The 25752-nt window shown below is 60.4% G+C and overlaps 3 protein-coding genes across 4 annotated transcripts in view; 2 read left to right on the top strand and 1 right to left on the bottom strand.

Annotated features, from left to right (window-relative positions):
* The first annotated feature begins 558 nt into the window (after positions 1-558).
* ARHGDIG (Rho GDP dissociation inhibitor gamma) lies at positions 559-3048 on the top strand. Its single transcript, XM_065892745.1, has 6 exons — positions 559-675; positions 1739-1918; positions 1996-2079; positions 2331-2407; positions 2490-2553; positions 2649-3048. Exons 1-6 carry the CDS (start codon positions 603-605, stop codon positions 2846-2848), a joined length of 678 nt encoding a protein of 225 aa, XP_065748817.1. The 5' UTR covers positions 559-602; the 3' UTR covers positions 2849-3048.
* Positions 3049-3204: 156 nt separating this feature from the next.
* Positions 3205-6227, top strand: PDIA2 (protein disulfide isomerase family A member 2). Its single transcript, XM_065893248.1, has 11 exons — positions 3205-3415; positions 4034-4240; positions 4310-4443; positions 4522-4659; positions 4742-4858; positions 4948-5073; positions 5151-5348; positions 5442-5562; positions 5635-5816; positions 5954-6064; positions 6186-6227. Exons 1-11 carry the CDS (start codon positions 3205-3207, stop codon positions 6225-6227), a joined length of 1587 nt encoding a protein of 528 aa, XP_065749320.1.
* A 1081-nt stretch (positions 6228-7308) lies between these two features.
* Positions 7309-25752, bottom strand: part of AXIN1 (axin 1) — a 57905-nt gene continuing 39461 nt past the window's right edge. The window contains exons 4-11 of one of the 2 annotated variants that reach the window (XM_065892230.1): positions 24103-24199; positions 19321-19458; positions 14682-15208; positions 13992-14162; positions 11694-11939; positions 9875-9982; positions 8064-8231; positions 7309-7435 (exon numbers count right to left, since the gene is read on the bottom strand). In XM_065892230.1, the coding sequence (XP_065748302.1) occupies positions 7309-7435; positions 8064-8231; positions 9875-9982; positions 11694-11939; positions 13992-14162; positions 14682-15208; positions 19321-19458; positions 24103-24199 (1582 nt within the window). The remainder of the gene's footprint in view (positions 7436-8063; positions 8232-9874; positions 9983-11693; positions 11940-13991; positions 14163-14681; positions 15209-19320; positions 19459-24102; positions 24200-25752) is intronic. The other variant, XM_065892231.1, reaches the window with a different exon arrangement.

Raw genomic sequence — 25752 nt, 5'->3', positions numbered from 1 at the left:
GTGCATACACACACAGCATCCCCCACCCCCCAAGGCTGGGCAGACTCCAGGAGTCCCCTCTGCCCAGACATAAATAAGCTCCAGCGGGGGTGGGAGTAGGGGGAGGGGGAGGGACTGTCGGGCCCCAGGTGCGGCCTGCGCTGCCTGCAGGTTACGAGAGCCTGGGGACTTGTGGGGGGAGGACGCACCCGCTCCACTCGCGCCCCCAGCCCCACCAGCCCCGCCCAGAGGGCTTCCCCAGAGACTCCCCAGACTCCGGGCGGCGCCATGGGGTGGGGCAGCCCTGATGGCCAGAGCCGGGTGCAGGCGGGGCGGGATGCTGGGACCGTGACCGCGGCGGCTGTGCGGGGTCCGAGTGCGCCCGCGGCGGGGACGACCGGGTGCCGGCGCCAAACGGGCGATACGCGCGTCTCTGCGGGGCTGCGCGGGGTCCGCGGAGCGGCTGGGGGCGCGCGGCGCGGGCGCGGCGCTGGGCGCGGGGGGCGCTCCCGGCCGGGATGAGCTCACCGCAGTCGCGCCGGGGCTGAGCGCCGAGCCGGGCGGCGGCGGGGCGGGCGGCGGCTCCTCGGCGGCTCGGCGGCGGGGCCGGGCCGCGGGCCACCATGCTGGGCCTGGACGCGTGTGAGCTGGGGGCGCAGCTGCTGGAGCTGCTCCGGCTGGCGCTGTGCGCCAGAGGTGAGCGGGCCGTGGCCAGGGCGGCCACGTGGGCGGGGGGCTCAGCCCGGGGCGCGGCGGCTTCTCCCCCGCGGAAACTTTGGGGGCGCTCGTGGGGACCTCGCGGCGGGGTCCCCCGTCAGGGCTCTGGCGGGGGTGGGGGGCTTCGTCCAGGCCAGACACTCATGGGGCAAGGGGTCAAGAGTGGGCGGGTCTGTTTGTGAAGCCAGGGTGGCGGGGGGGGCCCTCTCCCCGTGGGAACCTGCCCCTGAGGTCCCATCTCCCTTGGGTGGGGCTGGGGCTCCTTCAGGGAGGGTGTGGATCCCGGGAAAGACTGGAGCGCAGTGGGCAGGGACTTAGAAAGACCCTGCCCCAAGGCACCATGGGAGCTTCTCCTAGGACTGTGGGAAGGGCTCAGAAAGACCCCTGCGTTAAGGCGCCAGGGGAAGGGGCTTAGTTGACTGGGTCTGGAGGCACCTGGGGAGGTGGCCTCGGAGCATAAGTTGAGGGGTTTAGAGAGAACCACCCCTACCCTTCAGGAGCATTATGGGGAGGAACTCCCAAGACTGTGGGGAGGCATTCAGGGAACGCAGTCCCTGAGCAGGGTGGTGGGGACCCTGAGAGGTGTCCGAGAGCCTTATGGGAATATGGGAAGAGGCCTAAGGGGACCCTAGAGAGCAGCGAAAACGCAGAGCCTCTGCTCTAGAGAAGACCTCAGCGGTCACCACTCTGTAGTGGTGGACCCTATCCCTTGCGGCTGTCCCCCATTTGGGGTCTTCCTTCCCCCTACAGTCAGGGAGGGGCCTGGGATGAATGGGTGGGGCAGGAGGATGCAGCTGGAGCCTCCAGGGATCACCTGCCTCCATCTCTTGGGAGCCTTCTCCACTCCCCAGGCCCTTCCCCAAGAGGCTGGGTTTGGGCGCTGCTCTGCATCTTCTCGGCCCACCCCTCTCCCAGAGCTCTCACCGGACTCCTGTTAAGTTCCTTCCTTTGGGCAGTGGGAGGTCCAGCTGGCCAGACGGCAGGCTCCAGCAAATGCCAGGTCAGCTGGCACACACCCTCACACACCCTCCCCGACCCCCAGTCCTCCTGACGGACAAGGAGAAGGGGCAGCTGCCGCCAGATGAGGTGCTGGATGAGGCCGTGCCGGAGTACCGGGCCCCGGGGAGGAAAAGCCTCCTGGAGATCCAGCAGCTGGACCCGGACGACGAGAGCCTGGTCAATTACAAGCGGGTGTTGCTGGGGCCTGAGCCGCCTGCCGTGGGTATGCCCATGCCCTGGGCTGGGGTGGGGAGGGTGGGTTAGGGTTAGGGCACCTGTACACTTCTGGTTTCTCTTCAGACCCAAGCCTGCCCAACGTGCAGGTGACCAGCCTGACACTGATGTCTGAGCAGGCCCCAGGGCCCATCACCATGGACCTCACAGGTAACTCCCAGGGTGCCTGGTGCGACCCTGAGCCCCAGGCAGGGACCTCACAGGTAACCCCCTCTGCAAAATACAAACTGATCTTTGGGGTAGAGACCTGGGCTCATTGCCATATACCTCTTAAGACCCCCCCATGCCCAATCCCAAGTACTCAGACCTAGACCTCACAGGTACAGGTCCCCCGTGGGGGCTCCTGGGGCAGGGTCTCAGCCATCACAGCAGTTCACACTTAGCTGCACTTTCCCTGGCAGGGGAGTTGGCTGCGCTGAAACACCGGGTGTTTGTCCTGAAGGAGGGTGTTGATTACAAAGTGAAGATTACCTTCAAGGTGAGGGAGCTGTCACTAGGGACACCAGCCAGCCACAGGCCCAGCCCCCCCCAGGTTCCCCCTGACACCGTCTGTCCTTCAGGTCAATAAGGAGATCGTCAGTGGCCTCAAGTGTCTGCATCACACCTACCGCCAGGGCCTGCGAGGTGAGGGCTGCGTGGAGGGGGCAGCCCAGGGGGAAGGCTCGGGGTGGGGGCCAGTGGGGCAGAGGGCAGCCCCTGACACCCTCACCCTCCCCCAGTGGACAAAGCCATCTACATGGTGGGCAGCTATGGCCCGAGCGCCCAGGAGTACGAGTTTGTGACTCCGTTGGAGGAGGCACCCCGGGGCGTGCTGGTGCGGGGTGCCTACGTGGTCACATCCTTCTTCACCGATGACGACAGGACCCCCCACCTGTCCTGGGAGTGGGGCCTCCACATCTGCCAGGACTGGGAGAGCTGAGCGCCCCCTGCCCCAGGGCTGTGTTCCCACTTGCGGTCCTGGTCTCCCCCACCTCTGTCAGTCGCTGCAAGGGACCCCTGACCATTCCCCGGCCCCCTCAGTGGCCAGACCCCCCTGCCCTCTGTCCTGTCCCAGGACACCCCCTCCCCGGGCCTGGCACTGTGCCCTGAACAGTCCTATTAAACGTTGCTCTGTCTTGGTGCCCTCGGTGTCGCCTGTCTGCCTCCCCACCCCCGGGGTGGGGGGGGCCCTCCCAGCCTTATCTTCCCTGCAACCAGGCTTGCGTGCCACGTGGCGGCAGCTGCTTGGCCCCCCACCCCCTTATCTGCCCCTGCCCCGTGGGCCCCGGCACTGCCATGGACGGCCAGCTCCTGCCAGTGCTGCTGCTGCTGCTCGGGGCCTCAGGCCTGTGGGGACAGGGGCCAGGGCCCGAGGGTCCCTTGGAGGAGCCCCCTGAGGAGGAGCCCCCCGAGGAGAAGCCCCCGGAGGAGGATGGGATCTTGGTGCTGAGCCGGCAGACCCTTGGCCTGGCCTTGCGGGAGCACCCTGCCCTGCTGGTGGAGTTCTGTGAGTGCTTGGGGCCGGTGGGGCTGGGAGACCCGCAAGGGCCACCTGGGGGGTTCTACCCCCCCATGCCAGGGCCACTCGCCCCCACCGTGCTCCTGGAGATCTGTCAGAAGATACCCGAGGCACAGCCCTGGGGCTGAGCTGGGCCTGGGGGTCCAGCCTCACAGTGGTGAAGGGCACAGGTGCAGGGGAGACCCACGATCATTGTCCTTCTACAAACGCTTCCGTAAAGGGCCAGCCAGCATTCAGGCTTGCACATTCTTCGGGTTTTTACAAGCTTTTCACACGTGAGAGCCATTCTTAGCCGGCAGGCCTCAACAGGCAGATGGCTGGGCGCCGGCCTCAGGAGGAGGCAACGGAAAATTCCTCCTAAATTCAGTCAGGACAGTACTGGCCACTGCCTCCCCAAGCTGGGGGCCTTGAGGAGGCTGGTCTCCGGCGCTTGGGCTCCATGTGGCCAAGGCTCAGGTGGGCCCCTGATGAGGGAGGTGTGGACAGGACATGCTTGCTCCCTGCTGGGCCTGACTGGCCCCAAGGTCAGCCAGCTCTGGCCGGGCGGGAGCAGGGGCTGCGGCTGGGGCCATGGAGGCCTAGGGCACTCATGGCCCTGTCCCCCAGACGCCCCGTGGTGTGGGCACTGCAAGGCACTGGCCCCTGAGTACAGCAAGGCGGCTGCCCTGCTGGCAGCAGAGTCGGCCAAAGTCAGGCTGGCCAAGGTGGACGGGCCCGCGGAGCCAGAGTTGGCCGAGGAGTTTGCGGTGACAAAGTACCCCACGCTCAAGTTCTTCCTTGACGGGAACCACAGGCACCCGGAGGAGTACACTGGTGCGGGGAGTGGGCGTGGGTGGGTGGGCGGGTGGCAGGGCTGGCCCAGGCTGAGGGGAATCTCTGTAGGCCCCTGGGAGGCCGAGGGCATCGCTGAGTGGCTGAGGCGGCGGGTGGGGCCCAGTGCCACGAGGCTGGAGGATGAGGAGGGCGCCCAAGCGCTGATAGATGCCCGGGATGTGGTGGTCATTGGCTTCTTCCAGGTGAGCTGGTGGCATGAGGGCCGGGCCTGGGAGCAGGGTCTGTGAGGCCAGTCAGCCTCATAGACTCGGGCCCCTCAGGATCTGCAGGACAAGGATGTGGCTACCTTCCTGGCCCTGGCCCAGGATGCCCTGGACATGAGCTTTGGCCTCACCAACCAGCCTCAGCTCTTTCAGAAGTTCGGCCTCACCAAGGACACCGTGGTCCTCTTCAAAAAGGTGGGTCAGGCCCAGAGTCAGGGCGGAAGTGGGGGTCGGAGTCAGGGCGATGGCTCCTGCTGACCCACCCGGCGCTATCCAGTATGACGAGGGGCGGGCAGACTTCCCAGTGGATGAGGAGCTGGGCCTGGACCAAGGGGATCTGTCACGCTTCCTCCTCACACACAGCATGCACCTGGTCACGGAGTTCAACAGCCAGGTGAGTGGGGCTGGAGGGCAGGTGCAGGTGGGAGCGGAGGATGGGAGGCGAGCGCGGGAGCAGCCCACGAGCACCACTTGCCCCCGCAGACGTCCCGTAAGATCTTTGCAGCCAGGATCCTTAACCACTTGCTGCTGTTCGTCAACCAGACACTGGCCCCCCACCGGGAGCTGCTGGCGGGCTTCCGGGAGGCAGCTCCCAGCTTCCGCGGGCAGGTACTGGCTCAGCCCACGGATAAGGGGTGAGGTGGCAGTGGGGAGGCGGGGCGCCCACGCGGACTCCCCGCTGGCAGGTGCTGTTTGTGGTGGTGGACGTGGGTGCCAGCAACGACCACGTGCTCCAGTACTTCGGCCTCAAGGCCGAGGAGGCCCCCACCCTACGCTTCATCAACATTGAGACCACCAAGAAGTACATGCCTGCGGACAGGGGGCCAGTCACCACCACCTCGGTTGCAGCCTTCTGCCACGCAGTCCTGGGTGGGGAGGTCAAGGTCTGCTGCTGGACTGCCCAGTTGGGGGGCGGGAGTGGGAGCAGCGGCTCTTGGGAGAGACCCCCCAATAAAGCACCTGGCCGGTTCTCCCAGCCTTATCGCTTGAGCCAGGAGGTCCCCCCCGACTGGGACCAGCGGCCAGTCAAGACCCTCGTGGGCAAGAATTTCGAGCAGGTGGCTTTTGATGAAACCAAGAACGTGTTTATCAAATTCTGTGAGTGCAGAGGGCAGTGGGCTAGTGGGCAGCAGGGACCCTGCTGGCTGTGCTGATGCCCCCCTGTCCTAGATGCCCCATGGTGCACCCACTGCAAAGAGATGGCCCCGGCCTGGGAGGCACTGGCTGAGAAGTACAGGGACCACGAGGACATCGTCATCGCCGAGCTGGATGCCACGGCCAATGAGCTGGAGGCCCTCCCTGTGCACAGCTTCCCCACCCTCAAGTACTTCCCGGCGGGGCCCGGTCGGAAGGTGAGGCAGGACCCCATCCTTGGGTCTGGGCTCAGTCTAGGCTCTTCAGACCTCGGCTGGAGATGCGGCGTGGCCTCGGGAGGGCTGGCCTTAGACCCTGGACGGTGTGTCCTCCAGACCTGCCCGTCCTTCCTCAGGTGATTGAATACAAAGGCACCAGAGACCTGGAGACCTTCTCCAAGTTTCTGGACAGCGGGGGTGAGCTGCCTGCAGAGGAGCCCACGGAGGTGCCCGGAGCCCCCTTCCCGGTGGGTGTCTCTGTCCCAAGGCTCCAGGTCTCTGGACGAGTCCTCTGGATGCGTGGCTGTGACATGGGCTGGGCTGGGCTGAGGGTGCAGCTTCCAGCTGGGTCTCTATGACCCTTTCCAGGAGATGCCAGAAAACACCACGGAGCCCAAAGACGAGCTGTAGTTGCACCGCTGCCAGCGCCCACCTGCGGAGCCGTGTCCCTTGGTGCCCATGGAAGCTGTGGGCTGTAAATAAAGAGCTCTTGTCCTGGACTGTGTGTGTGGTTCCTGAGCAAGGCAGGCCCCCTGGCCCTTGGTTTGGGCCCAATCTCAGCCTCCTGGGTCCTTCACATCTTAGATGGAAGATGGGTCCCTGGCTCAGGTCTGAGGCTCCACTGGGGCAGGAAGGGGGAGCATGGCATTGCTGCCAGCTTCAGGCCCCCTCTCTCTCCCAAGCTCTGCTAGCGTTGCTAAATGGCCCCCCCTCCCTGCCACGGAGGCTGGCCTGACTTCCTTTGGTGGCTGGGAGACAGGGCACACATCCCAGGAGCCAGCCGAGGGGCATTCCCACCAGCCACGTTGGACAGGTGCAGTCCACAGCCAGGGAAGATTCAAAAATGGTTTTATTTCATTATTATCCAAGTACCTTTGAAAAGATAATTGTACAAGTCAGCGCATGAAAAACGGGCTTGGGGCAGCCCCTCCCCGCTGGCCCAGGCCTGAGAAATGTACATATTTACATGGGCCCTTAGGAGGAAGGGGCCCGGGACCCGCTGAGCCCATGCTTGGGCCTCAGTGCTCCGTCGCCGGGTCCACACAGTGAGGCAAGAGACAAGCTGTGTTGAAGGCACTCGGTGACATGTACAATGGACAGAGGCCCCACGGGGCCCCCTGCACCCCGGCTCTGGGACAGGCCTGACCAGGGCAGGCCATGGCGGGCGAGTCCCAGAAGGAGAAGCAGAGCCTGTGGGGTGAGCGCCGGGGGCGTCCGTGGTTAGCAGCAGGGGGCTGCGGGGGAGGGTCTCAAGGCGGCCGCATGGTGGGCTCCCTGCTGGGTGGGCTCTTGAGTGTCCTGCAGAGGAGTGGGTGGAAGGCTGTGGGACCCCAGAGGGACCCCCCCGCCCTCCTGGACACAGATGGACCAAAGGGGTGGCAGCTGTGAGGCGGGCAGCACCCGGCCTTCCGCCAGCAGCCGTGTGTCTGCCACACTCTCGCAACCCGGCACAGGCCCTCGTGGTGCGCAGCGCGGAGGCCAGGCCCGCCCGTCAGTCCACCTTCTCCACCTTGCCGATGACCTTCTCCTCGAAGACGGGCAGCACGGCCCCGTCCTCACGCACCTCCTCGAACACCACGCCGCATTCGAACTCGTCGCTCACCTTCTTGAAGTAGTATCTGCGGGTGGGAGGGGCGGTGAGGGCGGCAGCGTCCGGCAGTTTGGCGGCCGCCCCTGACACCTCCTGCAGGGCACGCGAGCCGATTCTGCCCGGTGCCTGAGTGCCGGTGCTTGACACGTGCGGTGACCACATGCAGGGTCCCTGCCCCGGCCTCTAGGTGCTGTGGGGGAGGAGTGGGTGGGCGTGGGGTTTCTGTCCTCTCCACTGGGCTAAAGCGCCTGCACTCGGCCCAAGGCCCCTCCAGTGGCCACAGCAAACCCCCCAGGCAGGCCCACGGTGGGCTGACCCCAGCCGAGACCCCATGGGCCCCACTCGACCTACAGAGCCCAGTGAGGAGCCTGCAGGGGCTGGTCTCAGGCCGGCAGGGCTGGGCAGCCCAGGGCAGACCCGCGGAGGACGGTTAGGAGGCTGAGACGAGGCCGACTCAGGTCACACCAGCACGGGGACCAACAGACCCTCTAGACCCCTTGCTCAGCCTGGAGCCCTCAGCCACCTGAGATCACCCATGCCCCATCCGTTGTGGGGCTCACGCCGACAGCCCGTGGCCAGACAGGTGGAGGCAAGGACTCAACGAGGCACGAGCACACAGCACTGTCTCCTGAGCTGACCCCACCAATGCCTCTCACCTGTAGTTGCCTTTCTTGGTCAGCAGCTCCTTGAACTGGCCCAGGGTGACCGCACGGCCCCTCACCAGGGTCCGGTAGGGGATGGGCTCCCCACAGAAATAGTAGGCCACGACGATGCTGTCACACGACTGGGCACTCCCACCGCCTGCCTTCCTCTGCGATTTTGTCCTGGGGGGCGGAGAAGCAGCGGTGACTGCTGGGCCCCAGGCACCCCAGTAAATGACAGAGCAGGGCCTGCAGGGTAGGCTGTGCCACGCTCAGAAGTGCCACACATCCACAGGCCCTGACGCCCACCCCACCCACACATAGCCACGTCCAGCCCCGGGGGGCTCACCCCACATGGTGCCTCAGCCCAGGTTTCCAGTCCTGCGCCAGCCACATGCCCTGACCCACGCGGACAGCAGCTCGTCGCCTGCCCGCCAACTGTCCGACCGGCGCCTTGGCCTGCCCACCACCCACTGCGAGGCCCTGGTCTCACTGTGGCTTGAACTGCCTGGCGGGCAGCACCCACTAACCAGACCACGTGAAGTTGGGCGAGCAGGCTTCTCAGAGCCAGAACCCACAGCAGATGCCTCTGCTGGGCTGCATGAGACAGCCAGCCAGGCCACAGAACCCGCCACAGCCACCGCCTCGAGGCTGGGCTAAACTGCTCGTGTCCTAGTAAAGCCTATAGGCCCAAGCTTCAGAAACACCTAAGGCCAGGGACTGGACGAATAGAACTGTGACGGATCCTGACACGGATCTGCCTCATGGCAGAGAGCTTGTCACGAGACCATAAGCAGCAGCCAGCCACACTTCCAGAGACCGCTGTGGCCAGCAGCGCCTCCTGCCCAGGCTGAGGCAGCACCCGTCTCCTCTAGCATCCTGTCCTGTGACCGCTCCAGAGCTGTGCCGGTGGAGCCTGGCACAGCCCTTGCCCTGGCCAGCTGGGCATGTCAGTGTCATGTCAGGAAGGCCACCTGAGCTCACAGCAGGCTCTATTCTCTCTGGGGACCCCCCCGCCCCAGCGCTCCTGGGCACAGAGCAGGCTGTCACCTCAGCTGTGTGGCCATCCACTGCCTGAGCCAGGCTCCCAGCGCCCGCTTCCCTTCCCTCAGTCCTGCGACCTCAAGCCCAGGCTGTCCTGGGAGCCCAGCTGGGGTTCCTGTGGGGTCCATTCTCTGCAGAAGGGATGCCAAGTCCCTGCTTCTCCAGAGGCCACTGGAGGAGTGACCTATGGGGAGGCCGTGAGCCCCTCAGCACACTCAGCCGGGTGTGATGAAGTACTGTCTGGGGTCAGCCCTGCAAGGCTGAGGTGGGGGCCCCTTCCTTCTTCTCTGTCTTGAGCAGAAGTGCAGGGACAGGGTGGCCAGCACTGTCTACATACGGCCCTTGGCTCCCCAGTGCCCAGCCTGGCCCACGCATGCCCAGGGAGCCGACCTGCAGGTGGCTGTGGTCCACGTGAGAACAGAGCCCGCTTGCTGTGCACAAGTGCCCGGGGCTGACGCTTCCAGTCAGCAGTGCCAGGGGAGTCAGGGCTGCAGCCCTGAACCCATCAAGCCAGGCAGGTCGCTGACCAGCGAGTCCCAAGGCCTGGTGGGGACGTGAGGCCAGAGTGCGGGAGGCGAGTGGACCTCCTCTCTGGCCCGTTGGTCACTTGTCACCATGTGGACGGTCAGACGGTTCCTTTGACAGAGATACACTTGCAGACCCAGCTCTTCAGGTGCAGTGCCTGAGCTCCCATCGCGGGTACAGCTGCGCCACTGCAGCACCTGGCCGGAGGTGCAGTATGGCTGGGCAGTACCGGGAAGACCCGGGGGGAGCGCACGTACTCTGTCTCGGAGAGCTCCAGGTCGGACACCGCTGGCACCACGCTCAGCACGGGCGTGCACGCTGGCCTGACACAGGAGCGCCCCCGCTGGATGACCTCCTGCACATACCTAGGGAACAACGGCGTCAGTGAGCCGCATGGGCCTGGGCAGGGCCTCCAGCAGCAGTTGGCGGTGACCACAGAAGACCAGCAGGAAGACGGAGCAGGGGCTCCCAAGACGCTCTGTCACCACAGATGAGGCTCCCACTGTGTGCAGCGGACAGGACACCAAAGCCCTCCTTGGGTTGTGGAGCAGGGCGGGAGGATCAGGGCTCCATCAGGATGAGTCGAGAGGCCGATGCTGCTTCCATCCATCCAGGGTTCCCAGACCCTCATCTGGGCAGAGCCTCGGGCACCAGGAACATGCTGGGGTCCTGTCACTTCATGCACACTCAGAGGAGCCTTCGCCTTCCAAGAGGAGCTGCCCTGGCCTCCTCCCTGGGGTGCAGCTCTTCCTACTCAGCACTCGACACAGACCTGGGCTCTGGAGCGCGGCCGCTGCTCCGTCTGAAGGAGACTCGCTGCCTGGCAGCTCCTCTCCCAGTGGCCTTCCACCCCGGGGGCGATGCTCTGTGGCCCTGACACAACTTCTACCTTCACCGGCCTGGGTGGAGGTCACCCCACGATGAGGGCCCAGCTCTCTGGTCTGTAGCCATTTACAAAAGGCCCACATGCCCTAGACTGACCACCGTGGAGGTGCCAGAGCCGCCCATGTGCTCAGCTCAGCGTCACCAGCCAGACAGGACGTGCCGCTGGGCAGGGCCTGTGAGTACTCACAGGAAGAACAGACAGCGGGCAGCAAGGATGATGGGCCAGGAAGCCCCTGCAGGGGGTCCTCACGGCAGGGAGGGTGTCCACACGCCCTGGCCCCCACGGTGGCCCCGCTGCTGCCCCGCTGGCCTCCAGCTTACAGGCTAGCATCAGGCGAGGCCACCTGCACAAGCCTGCTCCCCGGCTCTATGCTGATGAGTGAGATCACGGGGTGTGAGACAGCTAGGCGTAAACATGGTCACCTTCAGTGACCCGGGGGACACATGCGGGCTTCCAGCTATGCCCGAGACGGACGCTGGGCAGGGTCTGCACCCTGACGCCAGCTTCCCCAGAGCAGCACGGACCCAAACACGGTGAGGCCAGACCCCAGATGCCCAGCTGACCGAGGGCAATGGGAGCCAGTAACATCCAAGAAAAACAGTGGCTGCAGTTTGATGACCACACTCCCCAGATTTCCAGGCCCCTCAGAGACCCTGATCCACCTGGGAATCCTGATGGGTCAGCAGGCCCGGGAAAGTGACCTCAAAGGCCGAGCTGCAAGGACCCAGCCTGGAGGGACAACCTGTCCCCCATAAAGGGGAGGCCTTCCTGCCCCCCTGGGGCCACCCTGGCCCTGAAGGCCAAGGAGGGCACAGTGAGGAGGGCTGTGGGGCTGGGGTCTTTCCAGGAGAAGAGTTTACACCCACAAACATCTCAGCACCAACGTCCTGCCTGCATGTGACATCGGGGCTCCCCTCCATGTAGCTGTGAACCACGTTTTGGGCCCCCTTCGTAGAGGCAGCTGGGAGCCCCCAGGACCGCCCCCTCCTGGCTCAGCCAGCACAGCAGCCAATGGTCATCTGACTGTGACCTCCAGCAGTCCCAAGGTAACGGTGAGTGAGCACATGTGCAGGGCAGTTGTGACACAGGAAGGGCTCCCCCTCCCTCCCCAGAGGGACAGTGTGATGACCACCTGCCCTCCCAGCCCTCGGCCACACAGCAGGCAGCCCTGCTCTCCCGAGGTCCCATACCTCTGCCTTGAGGGCGCCTTGCTGGCCCTCTTCTCCTCCTCCTCCAGGCGCCGGCGGGCCTCCTCCAGCTGCGTCAGAGGGTTGGGGGCCGGGTTGGGCGGCATCGTGGGGTCCTGGATGAAGAGATGCGAGGGCTGCACGGAGGTCCGGAGCTGGGCGCTGACCCAGGGGTGCACGGCCCCGGGGCGCTCGATGGACAAGGGCCGGGAGCTCTCGTGGGCCTGCTGCTTTTTTGCCCCGGACGACCTGTGGGGCCAGAGAACAAGGTGAGCAGCGCCCACACCCCCCACGGCCCCCTGCACCTCGAACGTACAGTCCTTCCTGGAAACTTGTGTATTGAAATATAAATCACATCCTATGTGAATACTTTTTTTTTTCTGCTTCCCCATGAAAACTTCTTTTAAAGAAAAGTTTTCAGTGCTATTGAAAAGTATTTTGATATTAAAATAAGTGCTCTTTGTGAAAAACCTGAAACAGTCAGGAAATTCAAAGAAAAAAATAAATGTAATTCAGCAACAGCCACTCTAGGAATATTCAGTGTATTTCCTTCTCCATTAAAAACACTTGACACAGGGACTTCCCTGGTGGCACAGTGGTTAGGAATCTGCCTGCCAATGCAGGGTACATGGGCTCAAGCCCTGGTCCAGGAAGATCCCACATGCCGTGGAGCAACTAAGCCCACGCGCCACAACTACTGAAGCCCCCGTGTCCTAGAGCCCATGCTCCACAACAAGAGAAGCCTATGGCAACGAGAAGCCTGCGCACCACAACGAAGAGGAGCCCCTGCTCGCTGCAACTAGAGAAAGCCTCTGCGCAGCAACAAAGAACCAACGCAGCCCAATATAAATAAGTTAAAAAGAAAACCAAAAATACTTGATGTAATTAGCATAATTCTGAACATGTGATCTTTCCTGATTTCCCCCTCCACATGACATCACGCTCCCCATCATCAGACACTGAGAATGTGCTTTACATCTGTGTGACCTGCCGTCACTCAATCACTGAATGGAATTCGAGTGAAAACATCTGCCTCTCTCAGCTAGGCTGGAGGCCTCAGAAAGGGGGGCTTAGCCCCAGGAGCAAAAAGGAGGGAATCCCAAGGGGGCCCTGGGGAGAGTGGGTTGACCCAGTGCCCTTGTGATGCCAGAACTGCCCAGGGAATGTACCCCAGGGGGACGTGGACTCCTCCTAAAAAGTCCCACAAGGCCGGCCACAGGGAGACCTCACCCCGTCCCCCTACCCCTCACTCCCTGGCCCCACCTCCCCCCCATTCTCCCCTCTACGGGCCTCACCTCCCCTGGGCCCACAGATCCCAAGAAGTGCCTGGTAGAGACGCTGCAGCACCAGCATTTGATAGAACCTGCAGCCCAGTCAGAGGGCAGGAGGCTTCCAAACCCAGGAGGCTGTTTCTAGACTCTCACTCTTTACCCACAGAAGCCCTCCAACCCTCCATTTGGGGTTGGGGGAGCAGCCAAGGACAGAGCCAGTCCTTGTGAAAATCGCAAAAGAGAGAAATCCAGAGAAGCCAAAAATCCACCCCCACCAGAGCAAGAGAGGGGCTCCCAGAGAGGCCCCCCTACCAGGTCAGGCTCTGTGACTGCAAAGGGTCTGCACACTGGCAGGGGGCTTGTTCCAAGGTTACGTGGACCTTGGAACGTGTTGCCACGGGAACAAGGGACCCCGTGTTGCCAATGACCTGCCTCACCTGCCTCACACACACCACTCGGCCCTTCCCAGGAAGGCCCAGGAACGGCGAGGGCCAGGGAAGTCCGCCCGTGGGCCGACCCCGCCAGCCCCAGGCCCCCCGCCCAGCCCTGTCCCCACCATGAAGGGGACAGGGGTGACACTGAGACCGACACAGCTCAGAGGGATGCAGACCAGATGAGAACTGCCCCCGGCAGCCGGAGGACAAGCAGGTCAGGCCCATAAGGTTCCTTGTGCAGGCCCTGCCTTAGCTCCTTCTCACAGGAGGGCAGCCATGTGGCAGGAGGCCCCTCCCCGGTGGGGTGGGGGGGCTGCAGCAACTTCAGACTGACCCCACCAGTGGGTACTCCTGCCCAGGACATTGAAGCTCATTGACGACCCCCACTCCATCACAGGGTCCCCACAGGGAGGCGCTGACCTCATGCTCCCATGGACTGGACCTAATTCCAAGGAATTCCTGCTTCCGTGGCATGTAGCTTGCACTAAGACCAGCTGCTCAGGATGCTGGCAGAGGGGCGCTAGAGGCTGGCAGGGTGGCTCTGGACGCCTGCGCCCACAACTGCATAGGGCCCACGCCCACACACAGCTTCTCACCCGTGGCCAGCCTTCCGGTGCCTGCTGATCTCCTTCTCGCCCTCGATGATCCACTGCATGATTTTCTGGTTCTTCTCTGCGTCCTCAGAGGGGCCTGGCGCCTCCACGCTGGTGCTCTTCCCCGACTCAGCCTTCTTGGAGTTTCTTTTGGAGGTCATGCTTGCCTTCCCGCTGCAAGAGCAAGACCAGGGTCACCTGCTACTTCAGCTGGCCTGATGCTGGACAGCTGGCCCAGGCCCTCATGGCTATGGAAGGGTGGCCTGGAAGGGCCCCTCCCTGAATGTGGGGCCTCTGCCCTGGCTCTGCGGGCATGAGTGGGGTTGTTTTGGCGGACTCTATGGTGGGAAGGAAAGGAAGGAAGGCGTCTGGGCAGCATGGGCCGGGAGGGTTGGAGCCAAGGGGGCGGCATCCAGGGCCTGGCCACCCTTCCTCACCCAGACACTGCCCTCCAAAACAGGTGCATCTGACCTGACCATGCTTCAAGGCTGGAGCTCCAGTGGCCAGTGCACCCAGGTGCCTGCTGTGTCTGTGGCTGACCCTGATTTAATGACTTTTAAAGGGGAATCCTGGCTTGAAGGCTGAACAGAGGCCACAGTAGATATGGCCTCTCGCCTTGACCCCTTTTTCCTGGAGACACACACAGCCTCACTGACACAGATGCAGAAGGAGGGAACTGCCGCAAACACTCACCTGTAGGCCAGGCTGTCACTGGTGGTGGGGGCGGCGCCCATGCTCTCCACGTGGCTTCGGGGCTTGGCCGCGTGGCCGTGCAGCTCTGGGCCCCACACGAAGCTGCTCTGGACCCGGCGGGAGGCCTCGGCCTCGGCAGGCTCCTTGGGCCTAGCTGAGCCATGGTGGCTGTGGTGGTGGCCGTGTCTGTGGAGGTGCAGGCCAGCTGTGTCCAGCTTCGCCCCCGACTTGGGCACGTGCTTTCCATGCCCGGGCACTGTGCCTCCTAGCGCTCCCATCTTGGGCATGTGTGCACTGTCCGGGGAGCGGTGGCCGGGCCCTGGTGACTGGCAGCCCGGTGTCCTCATGACTCGCTGCACATGCTCGTCCAGGATGCTCTCCGGGTTCTCCTCGTGTGCATCCCGCAGCCCCACACAGCTCACATCCGCGTAGCGGGGTGGGAAGTGGTGCCAGGCCGGGGCTGAAGGCAGCTTATGACTGGCCCCTGGGGGGCCAGAGGACACATCACCATCCTCACCTTCTTCCTCCTGTGGGGACAAGGCCATATGTTACCTCTCAGCACTGGACACACTGCGGAAACCCCACGCTTGGGGAGACAAATCACAAGCAAGCAAAGGCCAGGAGCCCTGAGCCTGGGATGAGGCCGGGCAGGTGAGGTGCTGGAGGGGCCGCCCGACCCAGAGCAGCCCCCAGAGCCCCCCCTGTCCCTGCTGAGTCCCGAGCAAGCGCAGCTGGGCTCTGGGCAGTCTGCACGGCAAGAGGGTGCAGACGGATGGAGGCTGGGCTCACCACCTGAGTGTGGCGGGTACGCGGTGAGGAGGGGTACAATGCCAGTGCCGCGGAGACCACCGGGAATCCTGGCACTGGTTCCACTTTCTTTTATGCTTATCAATAAAAATTTTGTTTTTTATTTTTCAGTTGAGTTTTCCTATTCCTCAATCTTACTGCCATATTTTCCATCATATTTTCAAAGGGAATGTTGCCCTTGTACAGAAGAGCTCTTGGTTTTTGCTTACCTTGCTACTGGTGTCTTAATAAATTCTGACATTAAACTAACAGAATTTCCTTTGACTCTCTGAGAATTACCATAACCACATCCATAAACATAAATATTCAATCACTTTAATTCCAAAAGATACTGGTCACATTTATTTTCTTGTCTTATTGACTTGTCCAAACCAGAATGCTGAGTATGTCTGGTCATAACTGAGAAAACGGGCGACTAAGCCACCCTGCACTTTAACACAAAAAACCTCCGGGAGTTCACCACAAGACTCACCACTGCAAAAGTACCTAAATGTCATTCGAACATGCCGTCAGCTGTGGGCACTGCAACTCAGGATGGAAAATGGCACTGAAGAGGACAGACAGGGAGAGAGGGATGGATGGAGGGGGAACACACACCCTGTAGGCACAGATGGGAGCTGCCCTGGCAGAGCCTCAGACCGTTGGGCTCCTGCACCCCATCCTGTGTCCCCATCCCGACCCCTGTGCTTTGCAGGGATGAGGGGCTGGGAGACTCCTTGCCAAGTCTTCCCCAGGGCACTGCACTGTTGACACTATTCACCTAGGGCAGCAGAGAGCAAGAGGGAACCTCCAAATTCCTACGGATCTGACATCTAGTTTTTCTTAATAGCTCTGCATGTGCAGAAATTCAATTTTAGAGCTCTATAATATTGATATTATACATTTACATAACCACTCAGCTGCTAGTACTCGTTTTTTTTGTTGTTTTTTTTTTTTTGTGGTACGCGGGCCTCTCACTGTTATGGCCTCTCCCGCTGCGGAGCACAGGCTCCGGACGTGCAGGCTCAGCGGCCATGGCTCACGGGCCCAGCCACTCCGCGGCACGTGGGATCCCCCCGGACCGGGGAACGAACCCGTGAGCCATGGCCGCTGAGCCTGCGCGTCCGGAGCCTGTGCTCCGCAGCGGGAGAGGCCATAACAGTGAGAGGCCCGCATACCGCAAAAAAAAAAAAAAAAATCTGTAGTGGGACTTCCCTGGAGGTCCAGTGGTTAGGACTTGGCGCTTTCACTGCAGGATCCTGGGTTCGAACCCTGGTTGGGGAACTAAGATCCCACAATCTGTGCAGCACAGCCAAAAATAAAAATACTGCAGTTATTCCTCTTAAATAAGGACTCTCACTTACAGCATGATTCATATAGCTTACAAAGTCACACGGAGTAAGAGACTCAAGACCGCACTGCCAGCTGCTGGGCAGGGTGCCACACCCCTGGGGACTGAGGGATGCCTGTGGGAGCAGACCAATCGGAGCAGCCGTGTGCCTGAGAACGTGACCCTGAGGCCGGGCACCAATGGCCAACGGTCACTGCAAGTGGCAGCCTGCCTGAGCTTGAGGCCCCGTGCCTGCCGACCAGTTCCTGAACTGGCACTAGACATTCATTTGGACACTTTCTGTTAAGTCAGAGAACACCGTTCGGTCCAGTCCCTCCCCTGTGAGCTCATGGGCTCCAGGCACAGCCACCAAGCGCCTGTCAGGGATGCCACAAAGAGAAAGAGTCTCAGACTCAGACGTCAGAAAAGCACACTCAATACCTAGAGCTGCAGCTGCCTGTAGGATGTCTCGCCCAGAACGCTGACCTCCCAGGACCACAAGCACATGTAGCCCCTGAGCCAAGACTGAACACTTAACAGAACGATTACGAAAGCTCAAGTCCGCAATGAAAAGGTGGTGGATTCTCGCTTTCTTAAACTTCTTTCATGGAATGTTACACACATTACGTCCTAAGCGCGTTGGTTTTAAGAGCTGTTAACAGCGACGTGCTCGGGGCTGCCTCACAGAGAGGTAGTGCTGTGGAAATGCTGCTGGCCGAGGAAGACACGGCCTCGTCACACGCGTGACCCGGGGCCAAGCTCCTGCTGAAGCACCTGCACTCCACGGGAACTCTGATCTGTGTTTTTTGTGGTTGTTGTTTTTTAACATCTTTATTGGAGTATAACTGCTTTACAATGGTGTGTTAGTTTCTGCTTTATAACAAAGTGAATCAGTTATACATATACATATGTTCCCGTATCTCTTCCCTCTTGTGTCTCCCTCCCTCCCACCCTCCCTATCCCACCCCTCTAGGTGGTCATAAAGCACCAAGCTGATCTCCCTGTGCTATGCAGCTGCTTCCCACTAGCTATCTATTTTATGTTTGGTAGTGTATATATGTCCATGCCATTCTCTCACTTTGTCACAGCTTCCCCTTCCCCTTCCCCGTGTTCGTTTTTTCAGAGCGGGGTCGCAGGAGGCGGAAACCATGCCCCTAACTGTCCCTTCAGCTCCTCCACAGGCCTCACGGCCTGAATGAGAGCAGCTCAGGCAGCGCAACCCCCGACCCCAGCCCTGCCGGCCACTCCCTCCCAAGCAGTGAGACCAAGTCACGGGAGCCGGCAGGGTGGGTGCCTGTCGGGTGACCTCGGGGGCTGCGCGAGGACAGCTGGTCAGCTCAGGGGAAGCCCTCAGGCCACACCTTCTCTGCTGTGAGGGCCGTGCCGTTGCCATGCGGGCGGAAGAGGAGAGCGAGGGCCAAGCAGGCTCCCTGAGGCTCCTCGCAGCACAGCCCTGCCCACCAGTGTCTCACTCTCAGGGCTGCCTTCTGGTGTTGTGAGGGGTCCCAGGTTCTGACACGCTACGGGAAACCTGCCTGCTATCTCCCCACAGGGGAAGATGGGGGAGCCAGGCCCCCTGTTTCAGGGCTGGGCATCACTGGGAGCTCTGGAGCCGGGTGCAGGCGGCAGGAGAGGGGACCTCCAGGTGTGACCACGTGCCAGGCCCCATGTCCACCCTGATGGCAGTGCCTCCAGACTGTTGTACACACGGCCCACCCGGGGAACGCGGAACTGAAACAGCAGGGCCCTCCCAAGGGTTCTGATGGGGTCCAGCGAGGGCTCAGGTCCTGTATATTAAATAGGAAGATCGGGTGGAGAAACAACTCCTTTAGGAAACGTCACATTTTTGAGTTTCAGGTATTGGGCAAAATATCGAGAAGAGAACAGATTTCTGCTCTAAGAGAAAAAGCAAATGCCCGTGGGACACAGAACTGAGGCCCACAGAGTCCAGGGGGGACTGGGCACAGGGAGGGCGTGTGAGGGGCACACCTGTCACCAGCACCTCTGCACGGAGGCCCTGAATGTGTGGAAACGAATCTAGTAGAATGACACGCCCAGGGCAACAAAAGCAAGGTATCTCTGGCAGTTATGGGCAGAAAGGTATTAAAGCAAATAAATTACAAATATTATGAAACTTCTTAGCCTCCAAAGTTCCATCAAACAAGGCTGCAGGTCAGAAAACAAGACAAAACAGAGCCTGTGTCCAGACCTAAAAGCCACTCTGCACTCGGAAGTGACAAGTGGGAGCCTCCTGCCCCTCCTGCCCATGTGAGGGCATCTCAGCTCCGGGTGGCAGGGAGGGCACTGACCAGGATGCAGGCCAGGCCTGGGTCCGCGAGCAGGTGTCATGGGAGAGCTGTCCATAAGCCCCCAAGTCGGGGTGGAGCATGATCCAGTGGGGTGGGGAGGTGCTAGGGGGTCCTGGTGGGAGCAGCTCAGGGCCTGAAGGCCCCCTAAACTCTACCGAGTGTGGTCACACACCTCAGTGACCCGGCGTGGCGCCCCGCCATGGGACCCACTCACCATCCGGACACGCTTCAGCCGCTCCTCCAGCTTCTCCTCGGCCTCCCGCGTCCGCTGCACAGCCTCCAGGCGGTGGATGAGCTCTGCGGCAAACTTCTGGGGCTCCACACGGACTTCCTTTGGCATTCGGTACGTGCGCTGCAAGGAGACGCTGCTGGTGAGCCGTACGTGCAGTGTGGAGCTGCTCCGCGCCCAGGTGGCCTGCCACGCCACAGGTGAGGAGAGAACATGGGGCCTGCATTTTATCCAACCCAGAGCTGACCCAGCAGTGAGAACGAGCAGACACCACTGCTTCCCACCTCACATGACCCTGGATGCAGACACTGAGCAGGCCGGGAGCTGCGTCCCCAGGACAAAGGCCACCCCGGCGCCCTCAGCCCAGGGGCGCCTACCCCGAGAGCTTCTGGCCCGTCCCAGAGAAGCGCTTCTCGTGACTGCCCAGGCTGGGACCCAGGGCAGCTGGGGCCGTGGCAGAGGCGTGGCAGGAGAGCTGCAGCTGTGAAAACCACTGAGGACAGGACGAGCCCATGGACCAGAAGGGCTGGCCGCTCCCTGCAGCGCCCGCCCTGCACACAAGGGGGCAGCAGTGCCTGGCACTCAGGTGTGTGTGGACCAGGCTCTGGACTCTGATGTTGGGATGAGGGACACAAAATACTGGGTACAGGAAAGAGTCAAGGGAGAGGTGGGATGACAGACGGCTCTTCCTTTCAGAGAACATAACTCCGCGATGCAGTTTACAACAATACACTGGATAGCTTTTTCTTTTGTGGGGGTGGGGAGTAGCTAGCTTTAATGTGAAATAATTTCAAATCCAAAACAATTGCAAGAAGAGTACGAAGAACTCCTGTGCACCCTCACCTGGACCCCAGCCCACTGCCACCTGCCACACTTGCTGTAACTTTCTCCCCTAGACACAGACAGGCACACACTTTCCTGAGCCAGCAGAGAACACTCTGATCATGTGACGCCTGCTAACTCCCATACACTTTAGAATGTATTTAACAAAAACCAAGGACAATCTTGTACCCAGCTACAGGACAATTATAAAAAAAAAAAAATCCTGATACAATATTCTTATCTAATCACAGATCTTATTCCAATTTCACCAGTTGTCCCAATAAACGTACTCTATAGCAAAACATGTTTTAAAAATCTAAGCCACTGAGGTCTAAGTGAGGGAGGGATGGGAGGGATGGGAGCGGCAGGAGTGCTGCATGAGGAGGCTGGTGAGGGAGAGGGGAGACCCAAGGGAGGGAGGGCCTGGAAGGGCCTGGGGACAGGGTGGCGCACAGGGGCCCTCTCTGACCTCTGGGTGGATAGTGGCTATGTAGAACCCTGGCCTCCAGACAGAAGCAGGCGAGGCGGGAAGCCGCGGGACAGGGGTGGGAGCCTGGGCGGAGCTGGTGCCCACACAGCCCTCCTACCAGGGGGCTCTGGATTTGCACACCCATTCCTCATCTACAAGACAGGAGTGAGAACAGTTCCTGGTTCCTCAGAAACATGTAAAATTAGGGAAGAATGTGACATCAAGGGCTCAGAAACAAGCCACTGAGGCTGACGCTGACCACGACAGGCTCAAAGAGGCCTGGACACAGGCCAATGCTTCAGAGGCAGAGAAGCTGGTGCCAAGGGCCAGGCAGTGCCCAACACCAGTCAGAGGTTTGTCCTGGAGCCAAGGAGCCCATGCCCAAGAAGGGCAGTCAGGGTGCCCAGCACTTCTAGAAGGTCCTGAGAGAAGGTGGGTGTGGATGATGAGCCCCAGACGACTGGGTGGTGGGACGGCCAAAAGGCTGGGCCCTGGAAGGAGTCCTCAAGAGCGGGCGTTGGGACAGACCATGGGGAGCTGAGGGCAGCCCGGCCCCACCAAGCTGGCTGGTCAGAGGTCAGAGGCAGGAGAGCCGGGGCAGGGAGCACTGAGCCAAGAGTGCTGTGACACCAGCACGACATCCAGATGGTGAGAGCGCACGGTTCTGACCACACATGAGCAGAAGGAAAAAGTTCTTGATGAGATCCAGCGAGTCCATTCTGGAAAACAGCCTCCAAGCTGTGCAGCTGTGACTCCAAAAATAGGAAAGCTGTCAGAAGTTACAATGCTTATCAGATTCATGGAAGAACGGTAACCTCTCCAGCTTTGAAGAAATTTTTAAAAATCCACAAAGGAAAATATTTCAAGTAAATAAAAATGTGAAACTTCTGAGGAATCTAAAAGGCCAACAAAGAAAGAAGAGGCTCCTCTCTCAGCCTTAAGGATCTCAGGACCAGACACTTCACATGTGGAGGGCCACAGGCTCCCCCACACGCTGGCACCTCTCTCCCACGACAGTCACCCACATGCGTCCCCTCTACTGGCCTCCCCAAACCCCCGTGCATCTTGCAGCGAGGAGCACTGAACACAGTAGACCCCCCGAGAAATGGCAACTCCCAAAAAAGACATACAACGGCAACAGGAGTCCCAGCTCCCTGGACCCACCTCCGCCTACCACCCAGCATCCGGTCCAACAATCAAACAATGTGCACGGGCTCCCGGGGCACCAGCCACAGAAGACATGTCGCTGGCGAACAGAGGCGCGAAGCAGCATTCTCTTCCCGTTGGCAGGGAAGGCGTCCACGTGAGTCGTGGTGGATGAGGCTGAAGTCTCTTCACCTTGAACCTCAAACCACATCACTGAACAAAACTCGGCTGCACCTTCTGCCCCGAGCACATGGCCAGGCTGAGCACAGCTGCTGACCAGCCCCCGACCAGCCCTCGCCCTGGCAGGGACTGCGCTCCCCGCGTGCAGACAGCCGCACCCCAGGGAGGACTCCCCCGACTGCAGGCCACTCACGGTGTTTCTCCTCTCACCCCATTTACCTGGCACGGCCGTTCTCTTGAATCTGGGCTCAAGGTGCAGGGCCAGGAAACACAGACCCTCAGGATGCAGGACTGCCCGCCACGGGCCTTCCGGGACCCAAGGGCACCGCTGTTCTGATTCTGGAAGCTGCTAGGGCGGCACGTGGGCTCTGGGCCACCCTGTCCTCTCCGCCCCTCTCAGTGCTGCACGCAGACAACCCGCCCCCGTGCTACTCCGGCTCTTTCTGTAGGTTTTGTCTAACACTTTGCTTAATTTTTCAAATTAAAAAAATTTTATTTTGGAAAAAATCTCAAACTTGCAGACAAGTTGCAAGAACAACATGAAGAACGTTTTTTCTGGATCTGACAGCAGACGGCGTGCTTCCTACACGCAGGAACTCTCCCACACGAGCACCTCCAGCCCCGACCCGCCTCCCTGGGCTCACCCTGGAGGGTGCGGTGGCCTCAGCTGGGTCCACATGGGATTTTCATGACCCCGTGACCTATGAGAGTTAAAGGGCAGTTCTTGTGCAGGACGGCCCTCGGCTCAGGCTATGTCCTTGCAGGGGTAGCTCTAGCATCCTGTCGCGGACGTAGGAGCCCAGGCAGGTCCTTTCACAAAGCAGCTTTCTCCCCCGGGAGTATGTGGTCTGTGAGGGGACACTGGGGACGATGCTGACACCCTGCTCATCAATGGGCTCGACCCCCCCGTCACGTCAGCATCCACGCACGGACCCCACTCCACGGCACGACTGTGACCCTTTCCATGTCCCCTCACACCCCTATTTTTTCCAGGACACAAGATGCTGGGCACCTCTTCTGTGCCCCTGCCCAGCCTGGTCCACAGAGCAGAGAGGACACGTGTGGCCACGGCCTCGGCTCAGGCCCAGGCTGCTCCAGACATGAGCCAGCTCAGCGCTCCCCAGGAGGCTGCCCACAGGCAGGCACACGTATGCGCACACGCGTACATGTACACACACACGTGCACACACAGCCCTCATAGCGTCTTTCACTTGTCCCTAAGCAGACACCATCGGTGCCTGGTGCAGGCGCATCTGTGCCAAGGGGTAGCTGGGAGGTGACAAAATGCCCTCTTCTCAACCATATCACTTTTCTTATTTGGAAATTAAAGCATCTACAGAAAAGTGAAAAGACTAACCAAGGAATCCTGATGGAGGGTAGGTGTGTGCAACAATCCTGAGATGCATCTGCTCTCCCTGCACAGAAACCGCCAGGAAGACACGAGTCACTGTGGATGCACCAACGCGACAAGACCACATCTTCCCTGCAAGGTCTTTCCCGCTCCAAGTCAACGCGTCCAAACGAGAACAGCTAATCCCTCCCGTCATCAGCAAAGGAACTCTCTGCCCAGCCCCACCCTGCACTGGGCTCTCTGAGGGTCCCCAGTGCCCACGATCAGGAGAACCACTATCACCTTGTTATTTTTATCCAAGAGGTGAAGTTGAGGCAGCTTTGAAGTCAGGATGCCCCACAGTTCAGCCACAGGCGGCCGATGCCTTGTTTCATCCCAAACAAAGCAGTGCTCATGGGTGCTCAGGACGGGGGCACTGCCACGCTGTCCCACAGAGCCGCCGGCCACCAGTCTGGCCAGGCCTGGGCATCGAGCCAGCGACAGGCTCCGAGCGGTTCTCCCACCTCCAGGAGAAGCACCTCACTTAACACGATGGGAAAGGCTGTGAGGAGGGCAGTCCCTGCTCATCTGTACCGACTGTGCAGGCCCTGCCCCCTCCAGCCACAGGGCGAGAATGTGTGTGACCGTGTGCCGTGCCTGGACCTGAGCTGAGCTCCTCGGAAGTCAGGCCAGTGCCACAGCAGCCTGGTCAGAGTGGAGAGAACGGGTGGGCACGGGTCCGGGTGGGCACGGGTCCAGGAGGGCAGGTGAGCCCCAAACTCGGAGACGGGGAGGGCGAGGGCTGTGCAGACAAACTTACAGGAATGTGAGGTAGAGGCACGCGCCCGTTGACCTGGACGCTCTCCTGCATCTCCCGGCGGTGCTGCTTGCGGATCCTGTAAGGTGGGACTCCATCCCTGTCCAGGAGAAAGAGACAGTCCAGAGTAAGCACAAATAGAATGGCTCAACCAAGTTCAGCTGAGCTGGCTTTATCTAGAGCAGGGCCAGCACAGCCTATTTTTCTGAGGTGTTATGGGCTAAGAATGACTTTAACATTTTTAAAGCAGAGGAGGAACATGGGACAGAGACTATTCGTGATCCTTTATGGAAAATGTGTGCTGACCCCTGCTTTACTGCCCAGGCAGGATATGGTGTGCCTACCTGGAAGGGGTGCTCTAAATGGACTGGAAACATTGGAGGGCTGCAAAATGGCCAAGACAATCTAGATATCGTTGAAAGAGATTTCCAAGGTTCCTATATTCTGCTTTCTTCCAAGGTAAACTGGTAATGCAGTGTAATCTCTCTGTCAAATGCTCAAATTAGCTTCCTTGACATAAATTTTAGTTATAAACCCTTTTGAAGATTATGATAAAAATAAAAATTAAATTACATACTGTTGGGACTTCCCTGGTGGTGCAGTGGATAAGACTCCACACTCCCAATGCAGGGGGTCTGGGTTTGATCCCTGGTCAGGGAACTAGATCCCACATGCATGCTGCAACTAACAGTTCACATGCCACAACTAAGGAGACCGTGTGCCGCAACTAAGGAGTCCTGGAGCTGCAATTAAGGAGCCCACCTGTTGCAACTAACACCTGGAGCAACCCAATAAATAAATTAAAAAATTTTTTAATTACATACTGTCTTTAAAATAACGAAGCACTTATTCAAGAGAAGTAGCAGATCCAACACATGGCTCACTGCACATGTACTGTCCCTTAAGAACTCGGCAGCTCTCTCCTGCCATTTGAAAGCTACTCCGGGGAGCACAGTGGCCAACAGGAGCCTTCTCTGGTCCCCGCTTCTGTCTCTGAAGGACTCTGCGGCATGCTGCCACCTCCGACAGCTTGAAGAGATGGCCCTCCCAATTGTCTGCTACTGAAAGACTCTAGCCTCCCAGTTGTCCGGCAGGTGCAGTGAATGTCTGTGCCAGTGATCCTAACCCCTTGCATCCTGCTCAAGCACTGCCCACAGGGCAAGTGCTGCCAGAGCAGTGCTGTTTTCACTGGACACCAGGATGTGAACACGCAGCCATGACAATTCTGATCTCACTGCATCGACTGCTAGAGCGCCTAGCAAAGGCACCAAGCACATAGCACTCGGTGTGTCCTGGTCCCATCCCGGGCAGACACACATCAACAGCTCTGTGGCTTTGTGGGCGGGCAGGGCTGCACCCCAGGCTGGGTGGAAAGGGTGCACTTAGGTTCAGAGCAGGGCAGAGAGAGGCTGTGGTGTACCCAGGTGTCCCTGGCTGTCAGGGTCCCAGGCAGTGCCACAGTGCAGATGGCTCAGCAGTCCAGCAGGGCCAGGCTGCTCCAGGGGACAGGCATCAGCGAAGAGCGTCAAGTACATCTGAACGCCCTCACATATCCCAGGGCTTGTTCAGGTGTCCCAAGCCACCAACTTGTCTGTTTCTCATGTACTCTGACAGGGCACCTAAAATCCATACGCTTCTGAGGATCAGGCACCA

Source organism: Phocoena phocoena, chromosome 15, assembly GCF_963924675.1.
Source record: "Phocoena phocoena chromosome 15, mPhoPho1.1, whole genome shotgun sequence".
NCBI lineage: Eukaryota > Metazoa > Chordata > Mammalia > Artiodactyla > Phocoenidae > Phocoena > Phocoena phocoena.
The sequence above is the reverse complement of the archived record's forward strand: the minus strand, read 5'-3'. Positions and strand labels throughout refer to the sequence as shown.

Coding starts and splice junctions, on each gene's coding strand:
- ARHGDIG (XM_065892745.1), top strand. CDS start 603: ATGCTGGGCCTGGACGCGTGTGAGCTGGGGGCGCAGCTGCTGGAGCTG. Junction 2,408..2,489: donor AAGTGAAGATTACCTTCAAG/GTGAGGGAGCTG, acceptor TCTGTCCTTCAG/GTCAATAAGGAGATCGTCAG. Junction 2,554..2,648: donor CTACCGCCAGGGCCTGCGAG/GTGAGGGCTGCG, acceptor ACCCTCCCCCAG/TGGACAAAGCCATCTACATG.
- PDIA2 (XM_065893248.1), top strand. CDS start 3,205: ATGGACGGCCAGCTCCTGCCAGTGCTGCTGCTGCTGCTCGGGGCCTCA. Junction 4,660..4,741: donor CCGTGGTCCTCTTCAAAAAG/GTGGGTCAGGCC, acceptor GGCGCTATCCAG/TATGACGAGGGGCGGGCAGA. Junction 5,349..5,441: donor TCCTGGGTGGGGAGGTCAAG/GTCTGCTGCTGG, acceptor CGGTTCTCCCAG/CCTTATCGCTTGAGCCAGGA.